The sequence below is a fragment of the Solanum lycopersicum genome, chromosome 7, assembly GCF_036512215.1.
Source record: "Solanum lycopersicum chromosome 7, SLM_r2.1".
NCBI lineage: Eukaryota > Viridiplantae > Streptophyta > Magnoliopsida > Solanales > Solanaceae > Solanum > Solanum lycopersicum.
The window spans coordinates 44,672,373-44,683,988 of NC_090806.1; the positions used below are offsets into that span (position 1 = coordinate 44,672,373).

The following is an 11,616-nucleotide window of genomic DNA, read 5'->3' on the forward strand; positions in this document are numbered from 1 at the left end:
AAAAATGAAGCGAAGGAGGAAGCGGTGAAGGAGATAGCGATTTCGCTAAAGGAGAAGGTTGGTGGTATTAGTAGCAACGATGGAAGAAGAGGTAATGTTTTTTGTGGCAGTATTGATGGAGAAGGAGTAGGAGGAGGTCATGATAGAGGAGGAAGTGATAGTGATGGTAGTGAAGGAGGAAAATGTGGTGGTGGAGGAAGAGAAGGTGGTAGTAGTTATGGTGGAGGAGGTGGTAATGATGACTACAACTTCGGTGGTAGAAAGGGTGGGAATGATGGTGACAGTAGAATGGATAGGGATGGTGGTGGTGACAATAAGGGAAGGAGGGTGGGAAAAAAGAGAATTTTTGTGTAAATAATAAAATTTGAGGAATTTAAAATTAGGTCCATGAACACTAATTTTGAAATTGTAGTCTCTACTCGATAATTAAGGCTTGGATCCCCCCTTTTTTATATATAGTTTTGAATTTTTTTTCTCACCTTTAATCACTTTCCCAAGGATCGGCTCAAATAAATCGGTGCCCTAAAATCAAATCTGAATGGACACTTTAAATTTAAATATATTTTCATGAAGTTTAATTATTATAGTGAATTATTTAATCTTTCTTGAGATATAATACTCATAATTTATCAAATTTCTATTATTTCATTGCTCTTTTATGAAAAATTTATATTTTCTGCAAATAATATTCGATATTATTAAAAAAAAAAAGTTATGCTAAACATATTTTTTTTTTTAAAAAAAAATGAGGCCCCTGAAATTTTGGGGTCTAAGACGTTTGCTTATTTTTCCAAATGTTTAGAGTCGCCACTGACTTCCCATTTAATTTTGTGTATTACTTGGTACGCCTTTTTAATATATTATGTATGTATAGTTAATACATGAAAAATTATAGTACTAATAATGCAAAAACAATTTAATGCATGCATTAACGTGATTAAATGCATATATAAGTAGTCCTTAAAGTCACATCTTTTCCATCATATTTGTAGAAAATAATTTTATGAATAAATATTTTTAAAACATCAAATTAATTACTGCATAAAAAACAATCTTATCTATATTAATACGTATACCATATTCAAAACTATTTTTACACCTTTATCAAACGGGCACTCACATACTAAGAACCCCTCACAAGGAAGTTGTCAATTTTCCTCGTAGAATAGCAATAAAAAGAACCAACTTGGTGGAGTACCCATCAAAAAAAAAAAAAAAGGAAATATCTATGTAGATTGTCCTGCTCGTAAAATTTGGTTCACACAAATTTTTCACATGCATTCTCTCCTTTTATGTTTATTTATGGAGTGTGTGGTCAAGCCTTTTCAAGTAGTTCAACACTAAAACACCATTTCACATACTAATGCCAATATCTCTTCAACAGGAAAAATCAGACTTCCACTAAGTCCTTTTGTTCAATGGGTTTCGGTTTCCAAATTACTCAGTTTCCGTTGATATAACTTGGGCTATACTTGATCTTATTTTTTTGTATATATAAGATTCCACAAACAAACATCATAAAGGATCTTACTTTGTTTTTTGGTCTAAACTATTTTGTGTTGTATTGCTGATTTAATGGGATTTTCTTTGAAATCTTTAGGTTTTTCTCTTTCTTCCAGTTCTTCATTGTTAACCTCATTCTCTTCATCTTTGAATTCTACGCTAACACCCACACCCAATCAAAAGTTGCATAAAAGGGGTGTCTCTTTTTCTGATTCTCCTTCAACTCCTCTAGAATTCGTTTCCAGAATTGCTTTCACCACCAACAAGCGATTTCCTACTCTTAAGGTAAAGATTCCACCTTTTACTGTGATTTTCCCATGATATTGGACACTACTCGTGCTTAGCTTATTTGAGTTACGAGGTCTGTTAAGCTAAAAATTTCTTTGAAAAAGTTGTTAAGTTAGCAACTGTGGGAAGATATCATGTTGTTTTTGTCCTTTTCTTGAAAAAAACTAATTGTATTTCAAATATTGAAATTAGGTATGTTTTATGCTGATTTATACTAGTAATCACTAAATTAGCAGTCAAGATACATAGGATTAATCGGATTAGTATAGTCAAGCTGGACACTGCTGCTGTCCTAAAAGACGAACATTCGTATGATTAATCATGACTTAGTTATGAGGGATGTGTATAATTCACCAAATATGTCAATTAGCACAATGTTCTGTACAAGACTTTGTGTTTCTTAAATGATGAAAGGTCAGGGTTTACTAAAATGACTATGTTTTGAGAATGGAACACTATACTGAATGTTAGTAAAGCAGAAAAGTTATAGCACGGTTAGCGACTAACTTTAGGAGCAATGTTCATAGAGGATCAAGTTTTTGAATGACAGAACTGACTAACATTCTTTAATGGGCTATTTATCAGGTGAACTAGTTCTTATTTCATAGGTTACTGCATCACTGTAACATTGACTTACTACATTAACCGAATGGGTGAACCCCTGCCATAAAAAGTGTACATGCATTACTGTCTTTTGCTGTTTCTTCTATCTAGTGATTCTTTGAAGATCCTGGGGATGAAGTTTTTATTGGTGAGGTTTGAAGTGGTTTACTCAGATAATTTCAGCCTAAAATGACTATTGGAAATTGACTTTGAGTAAATTAGTTTCGATCTTTTGTTATACTGGCGAAAGAAGGGAATAGAAAAGGTTAGGTTGGCCTTTTTTTTCTATTTCAGCATACCTCATTGATTAAGAATTAAGAGACTTAGTGAATTGAATTAGAACCGAAATAGAAAAGCTCCTTTAGTAAGAATCAAACTCATTCTTGTGTGGTATAGACATTGGTCTGCATAGATAATGTTCATGGAAGGCATGCACTTGTAACCATGAGATGCTGTCAATGACCCTCTGTAGTATTTATGAAGATCGTTTTGATTTTCCAAACTGATCTAACTTGGCTGGTTTACGTCTGGGTTTCCGTGTGCCCAAGCTTAAAATGGAGAACCTGAAATTGTCTATCCTAGTTCATGGAATGTTCTGGTTGGTCCGAAGCAGTTACTTATGAAATTTGGTACTGGTAGCAGCCTTAGATGCCAAACCCAATTTGCATCCTTAATGTTATTAATTGCAATTTCTGACCATGAGGGACTCTTGTGACACGTTTAATTGATGTTTCCTTTCATAAATCATAATCTAATCCTTCTGATATAATCTAATGCCATCAACTTTCCCATTATAATCATTGAATAGGTTTTTAGTTTTCAAACATGACTGGTGGGTACGAGGAGACAGATAAAACCTCCTCTAAGGCTACTATTCGGGTTCTCACTTCTCAGTTCTGCTCCAACAAGCTTGTTTATTTGCTAGACCATCTTAAAATGATTATAGGCTAATGCACTTAGAATAGCGACAACACATTTCCTTAGTTTGGTAATTTTGATAGTGTGTTTCCATTTATTTTTACAGTTTACATAGAATTTAGTTACCAAATTTGGTTCATTATTCATCCCTACTAAATTTTACCATCTAAGCTTGGCTGGATTGGTTGGAACAGAAATTGGTATTATATCTTATCAATAAGTAGCTGTGGTCATCTTCATGAGGGCTTCTATCTTGCTGCATATATGTTAAATTACTAAAAGTATTCTTTACACATTTTGTGTCTTTTGTCAATGCTTTTTAGGCACATGCTACCATTACTCGAACTGAGGAACCAAAATGGTGGGAGCGAAATGCAGGACCTAACATGCTTGACATTCATTCAACACAAGAATTCTTGGAAGCTCTTAGTCAGGCTGGTGATAGACTTGTTATTGTAGAATTCTATGGATCATGGTGTGCTTCCTGTAAAGCACTGTTTCCCAAGGTAAGCACTTCTTTCTGTGCCTGTTATGAAAGCTGATAATTTTATGCTGGTGTGTTTTTTCTAATGTAAAGATAAAGTTTAAAGAAGATAGTTTATTGTATTTCAACAATTTTAAAGGATCTTTTGGTAGTTGTCTATTCATATTGTTGGAGTCCGCCTTGTTTGTGACAAGGGCTAATTGGTCTCCTTATATGGTATTGACAATCCTTCACTTCATGTGCTATGTTTTGGGGTTGAGTTATGCCCAAGGTCCATTTCTTTATTATTATATCAGAGAAGGACCCATTCCATTTCTCATTCACGATGTTGGGCCCCCATATTAATTTTGTGTATGCTCCATATCTCCAACCCTAAACTTGAGGGGTGTGTTTCGGAAGTCCCACATCGATCAATCATGGGGTAGGTGGGCTTTTTTTATGGTTTGGGCCATCCTCACCTCTTAAGCTACTTTTGGGGTTGAGTCTGTAAGGTCCATTTCCTATCATGGTATCAATGTCAGGCTCAGCCCCATCCATTTCACTGTTTTATATGTTGACCCCCCCTCCCTCCCCACTCCAATCCTTCGCCTTATCTTTTCCAAGCTCCTGATTCCAACTCTGGCATGTGGGGGAGACCCACATCAGTGGGCTAATGTCTGTTTGGTCTCCTTATATGATCTTGGGCAATCCTCCTCTCATGAGCTAACTTTAGGTGTTGAGTTAGGCCCAAAGTCCATTTCTTAAACACATATGAACTGTAAGCATTATAATTTGCTCTTAGGTCCATTGGATGATTTTTTCTTGACTCAAACATGGTTTTGATGCTGTGTAGTAGAGGGAATAGAAACATTTCCCTTACACGTTTTCTCTTGTGGGTATTTTTATTCTTCTTCTGGTAAGAATTGTATTTCATATATCAGATTGTGCTAGTAAATTCTGCACAATATTCCAGTGGCCGTAAGTGTGAAGAAATGAAGGAGGTAGTCCCTTCCTAAACATGTAGGCACTGTAACAACTCTGAGGATGATTCAGCTATATTTAAAAGATCCACTTTGCACTACAACTAAAACAAAAAAGTGCAGTTTTCCTTCAGCTGTTGAATAGAGTTGTATTTCTCTTGTGGGTTTGGTGCCTAAACTTTGTTTACAATAGTATAAAACTTCTGGGGAAAGCTTTTTCTTTAATCTAAAGTTTATTGATCGGAATATCCAGTTAAAGTTGGCACTGTTCCCATAATGTCTGTCCTGTATAATCGATTGTTTTTACTTATCTCAATTTGTGTCTCTTATATTTGTTCTCAAAAGATCTTAAATTTGAGCTCTACAACAGATTTTGGTACTGCTAAAACAAAATCACCACTAAACATGCATGTATTTAGATTTTCATATTGGTTGTCCAAACAGAACAAGAGACTTGATTCCAGCATGTCCCTGATTTTAATGACTGAGAACTTGCATCTTCTAACATTGCAGACAGAATGTAAGAGGTAAAATAGTTCTTACCACTGGAAGTGTATATTAATACATATCATATAAAGGATTGTGCAAAAGCATAACAAATTTGAAACATCATCCTATTTATTTCGCTGGTGGTTCTTTTTCCTATATAGTTTGGTTGAGCTACAACGACAGGATGATAACTTTTGAATCAGCTACTTTAAGGGCGTGTTTGGTATGAAAGGAAAATGTTTTCATGAAAACTGTTTTCTGAGAAATACTTTCTAGGATAATAAGGGAGGTTCCTTACTTATTTTCTTGTGTTTGGTACGTATGCTAAAAATATTATCCTAAAATTATTTATATATATTCTAGACAAATACTTCGAGAGTTGGGGGTGGGGTGGTGGGAATGGTGGCTATAGGGGGGTACGGTGGAGATTAGGTGTGGTGGAAGGTGGAAGGCGGGGAGGACATTATCAGTATGAAATCCCATTTGTATAACTTGTTTTCCCTACTTATGTTAAGGAAGTCATTTCCTCATTTTAAGCAACTTATTTTCCTAGAGAATAATATCCAATATTTGACCAACCTAGCATGAGAAATCGGAAAACATTTTCGTCCATGCTGAACACACCCTAAAAGGATTTTAATTCATCTCCTTACCCAAGTCTTTCACATATCATATATAGTTTCCTTGTGCTCCTAATAATTTTCATGATTACTTGAGTTGAACAATGGTTAAATCTGTATATCAAGCCATATTTAGAAGATAACTGGTCTTTAAGTTTTCTCTCTCCAGTTTCTAGAATTTGATTTTACATTTTTCACTTGCAGTTCTGCAGAACAGCCCAGGAGCACCCTGAAATCCTGTTTCTGAAAGTCAATTTTGATGCAAACAAGTCAATGTGCAAAGCTTTGAATGTAAAAGTCCTCCCGTATTTCCATTTCTACCGCGGAGCTGATGGACAATTAGAGTCCTTCTCTTGTTCACTGGCCAAAGTGAGTTGTCTGATAATTAACCATCTTTTACTAGTTTCACTTGATCATCTGATAATTAACCATCTTTTACTAATCTCACTTGATCATGGCGATGAATGAATCAGAAGGTCGAAGGACATGTTGAGGCTTTTTTTTCTTAAATAATTTTTATTGTTTCATTTTGGATAGGGTATGAATCAACCTCTATCACTCAAGAATTTGAATAGTAAAATTCTCCCAGTCTATGTTTACTAATATAGATCTTTGGTTATTCATGGCAAATTATCGGCAGTCCTTTGAGGCTAACCAAAATTAGCTTTCTCCATATGGCTAACCTTGTTGTGGTAATCTTTAATGCAGTTCCAGAAGATAAAAGATGCAATCCAATTACATAATACAGACCGCTGCAGTATTGGCCCACCAATAGGAGTAGGAGACCTCACACTTGAACTCCTTTCGGCGACAAAGGATGTATCTGCTGCAGCTTCTTCTACTTAGATTTGCTTGTGTTTTTCAATCTATATATCAATAGCTTGCATTTGAGCAACCACGAAAGCTTTTATGATGGTTTCTATATATGGTCATTTTCACTTTTTGGTTGCTACTACAATTTCCACCACTCTAGCTAATCATGTAATTATATGCTCCATTCTTTGATACCATTAACACTTGCAGCTTATATAGGATTGTTCAATGGAATTTTGTTCATTATGTGAAAAAATTGAGTGGAAAGCACTACTTGTCAATTATGATTCTTCTCAATCTGGGTTAATGCTATAGTGATACACTACTAGGAGTAATGTACTCAAGACTTGAAACTAAATGAGAAAGTTGTATGAATTTGTACAACTGGATGTTTATCATGTATTTCTAATATACTTAGAACAAAATTTTGGAGAACTTGATAAGAAACAACAAAGTTTAAAGAGTATTTTGGAACCAGAAAATTAAAATCTTTAGACGAAAAAGAAACAAAATCATATTAGAAGCGATATATAAAATATTTTTCTTAAAGAAGAAAATCGACCTCACTAAATGTACACCGTCCCCTTAAGAAAATTATTCCCCTCAAGTAACTTAGGTTAATGAAATAAATTCTCTCAAGATAAAACGATCTTACTCACCAGGGTATCGGTACCTAAAATCACAGTGCCAGTGAACCACTCAACAACAGTAAAGTACATTTAGAATATAGATAGTAGTAGTAGAAGAAGTCCATAATTTTTGTTTTCAAAATGAGAGGAAATCCCTCTATTTATATACAACAAAAGGTTGTGTAAATTTTTTTTTGTTGTACCTTACCGGAAGGGTCACGACCCTTTGGGAAAGTAACAATATTCTAGAAAGGTTATAACCTTTTGATAAAAGTCACAATTTTTTTAAAAGAAGTCACAAAAAACTTCATAGAAGTCCCAACTCTTCCTAAAAAGTTATTCTTCATAAAAGTTACAACTTTTCATAAAAGTCGCAAGTCTTCATAAATGTCGAAACTCTACATTTTTCATTCACACCTTTTAAAACCCAACAACCTCCTGCATGAATGAAGAATGATTAATACAAAGAAACGAACAAGTGTGTATACTTAACAAGCAAGAATTGGTTGCATCTGGATAAGTAGGTTTTCCTTTGAACTTTCTATGGTTGACATATGTCGGATATACTCGATCAATCGGTAGATTTGATATTTGAACGTTTAACTTTGGTGTATACCTAGACAACCATATGTCACACAATCAACCCTTTACCTTTTATGGTTGTTACGGTTGTGCTCGTTTCAGTAAAGAACACCTCCCGATTTCATAAGTGTATATAGAATAGACTTTTTACAATGATTTTCTTTGAAGTGGCTTACACTTAACACTTATATGAGTGATTTCTAATCGTGTCATCATGTAGAATACACTATTTGGTCAAACCTTCCAAATATAGCAAATTATTAAAAACTTTAAGCTTTATTTACTCATTAACAAACGTTAATGTTGTATACTTATTGTTGAGCATTGTCTTCATCATGAGAATGGATTGAGTTGGTTGACAATGTTGAACCGTTAGTCACAATTTTTTTTTCTCCATAACCCTAGCTTTTGTAATCTCCTATAATCTAGGTAGAGTTACCACCAGGATGACTTGTCCTAAACCGTAAACCCATTCGCTTAGATGATCTTTCAACTTTCTCTTTAGTTATGTCTTTTTGCAAGTGGATCCAACACAATATTCTTTGACTTTATATAATCAATTGTGATAATTTTACTATAGAGTAGAATCTAACACTATTATATCTATGTCTTACATAACGATACTTTTATTTTACTTTATGTTCCATTTCCTACTTATTGTATCTTGACTATCAAAGTGTATGCATATTGATGCCAAAGCTTCGGGCCAAAAGAGAATATCTATAAAAAAAATCTGAGTCTTTCAATTTGTTCACTGGCTTATCTAGAGTGACAAGATCATAGATCATTGTAGAGCTAGCGATACATGCCTATTTGGATAATTTCAAAGATACTTCTCCTCTATTAAGATTAAGTACATATACACTTGTGGATTTTACATTATTTGATTCTAGTGATTCGGCAAGCATCACTATATCCTTTCAATACAACTCGATATCTGTTATAATGGAATGTATAGTTTTGAGTATGTCTGAAATACCCCAAAACTTTTTTCATTGCCATCCAATGAGTTTGATTAAGATTACTTGTGATCCTACTTAGTTTATTAATAGTACATGTTGTATATGATCATGTACACTGTGATATACATCATACTTCACAATACTTTAGTATAATCAAATTGTGAGTCTTTTTTGCCTTCAATCCTTTGAAATGAAAAGTTTATATTTTTTGGAATCTTGCCAATATTGAAATCAAAATATTTGAACTAATCAAACACTTTTTTCGATGTAATGAGATCGTGCCAATGCTGAACATTATGAAGTTCTAAGGATTCCTATACCTAAGATCACATCATTAACTCCAAGATCTTTTACATCAAACTTTCTTTCTAACATATGGTTTAGCACTATTTCTGTCATTCGAGTCTCTATTGATGATCAATATGTCAGCAATATACAAACTGTAAGATCCCGAAAATGACTTCGGTGAAGCTAGATCCGAACATGGTTTTCATGATGGTCTAAGGTCCTAAAATGGTCTATAATGTGGTATCGAGGCAGTGTCTAAGAGTTTAGGCGCACTGGAAGTCAAACGTCAAGGGATGACTAAGACGTTCGACGACTAAGTCACCTATGTGTCTCATGTGTGGTTTTATGTGTTTATATGTGATTCATGGGATTATAAGGTCATTATATGAGTTATTACAGTGTATATAGGAAGTATGTCAAGTTTCGTGAAGTTTGAAGGTCAAACGTCCATGACGTTCGCAATCGAAATGACTTTATGTACTAGGCATGTTTTGTTGAGTTTTACGCGTTCGTTTTGGATGAAATTCATGTGAGAGGTCCTAAAGTTGTATATGAGCATGTTTGGGTTTGAAACGTCCAGGAAAACATCCCCAAGGACCATCCAAGGGTCTTTGAGAAGGATTCATGTTGGTGGCCGAAACTGCCTAAGGCAATCCCACCTACGGATGGCAAATGACGGCCAGAGGTCTGGTCGACTCCCCGTTGGTGGAGGGAATCGTTTGGTAATTACACTAGAGATCTAAGCTCCAATTTTACAAGATATCAACCCATCGACAGAGGACGGGACAGTCCGTGGGTGGACTGTCACCCCGTCGATGGGCAACCGTCTATTGGGTCTGTGTTCTACGCAGCTTCACTGTAAGTTGAGGGGTGAAATTGTAAATTCACCCCATTTCAAAATAAAGAGAAAGTGAAGTTACAAAAGGGACTTTTGGGTATTTTTAAATATGTTTATAATCCTATAACACTTAGAATGTTCATTCTTCAAAATCAAAACCCAAATTCCCTTAGAATTCCCTAAAACTCCGTTGGAGCCAAAACACAAGGAAGGGCTTGTATTTGAGAATTGAGTGGATATAATTCATCAAATTTAATGATTAAATTTATTTAGGTATGATTTTTTATCCTTGAAACTCTATTCATCAAGGAGCCCAACTTTTGAAGATGTTTTCTAAAGTTTCAAAGATGAATTGTCCAGTTTTATGATCTATCCATGGGTTCTTGCATTAAAGGTTTGTAAGTATTGAATATTGATAGAATTGTTATTAATTAGATGATTTGACTCAATTAACCTATGAACTCATGTAATTGATGAAGTCTAGTTTTTGACTACTTTATGGGTTAAGTAATATTGATCTAATGATTATGAATTCTACTATAGTTTTATATGGGCTATTGATTGATGTAATATTTGTATTGAATTTATATCTAGGTTGTCTTATATTGATGAATTTATAATGAATTGACCTAGTTTCATTGAGTATGATAGTTTTTATATTGTATTGATGTTTATGGCCATGGGTAAGGGTCTTATGGTATCGAATTGAATGGTTTAACATTGGATTGAAGTGTTGAGGATAGATTGGGTTTTACGCTTTCCTAATTCCCCTTATTTGATGTTAATTAGACTTCAATTATGTTGTTATTGGTATGGTCCACTTATAGTGGCTGTGTTATGTCGTTTACTCGCAATTGATGTGGTCGTGTCGGCGTTACTTTATGTCTTATGATGGTCATGTCCTTGTCAAAAACTACTTTAAGTATTTTCATGATTTTTCTAGTTTATTTTGTGAAGTTGGATAATGTCTATCTATCTACATGATAATTAATGTGAAAGTATATGTGTTCTTCTATTGATGCTATTTAGGTGATCATGTTAGATTATGACGATGGCTTCATGTGTAAAGTTTTAGGGTTGATGCATGGTTATTCCTACTTGACTATGTGAGTCTATGATGGTAATATTGATGATGATATGGTAGTGTATAGAATGACTTAAATATGATAATGGTTATTTCTATGTGATTCTAGAATGACATGTAATATGTGTTAAAGTGAAGTATGATGTGTCTTGTCTTGGTTGACTTGTGTCCCTTACTTGATGCATGTATGAATGTGAATACGAGATGTCTTGACTTAGGATGTTAAAGCCTCTTAGTCTTTTATGTATGAATGACATGTAACCTTTAAGAATGTTAAGAGAGTTTTTATGGAATCTTGAACTTGGTGGTAAGGTTATGAATGTTGAAGTCGAAAGCTGTAATGATATCCTTCAAGTAAAGGAATGATATACATCATATCAAACCTTACTAAAGTCATTATGAGATTCTTGTAGCCATTGTTAGGTAGCCCTAAAGGACTTCTTTGGTAGGATAAATGTTATTGGGTTATGAACTTGATATGGAACCCCTTTATATGAACCTTTAATGTAGATTACTCTATGAGAACAAAGGCTAGTATCAAGTGAGTATGGTAAGG

At 34.3% G+C, this 11,616-nt stretch overlaps 1 protein-coding gene across 1 annotated transcript; it reads left to right on the forward strand.

Moving 5' to 3' along the window:
• Positions 1 to 1,120: 1,120 nt before the first annotated feature.
• LOC101258843 (thioredoxin-like 2, chloroplastic) lies at positions 1,121 to 7,078 on the forward strand. The gene is made up of 4 exons (XM_004253167.5): positions 1,121 to 1,788; positions 3,636 to 3,818; positions 6,069 to 6,233; positions 6,573 to 7,078. The coding sequence occupies exons 1-4, from the start codon at positions 1,576 to 1,578 to the stop codon at positions 6,708 to 6,710; spliced, it is 699 nt and encodes a 232-aa protein (XP_004253215.1). The 5' UTR covers positions 1,121 to 1,575; the 3' UTR covers positions 6,711 to 7,078.
• The last annotated feature ends 4,538 nt before the right edge of the window (positions 7,079 to 11,616 follow it).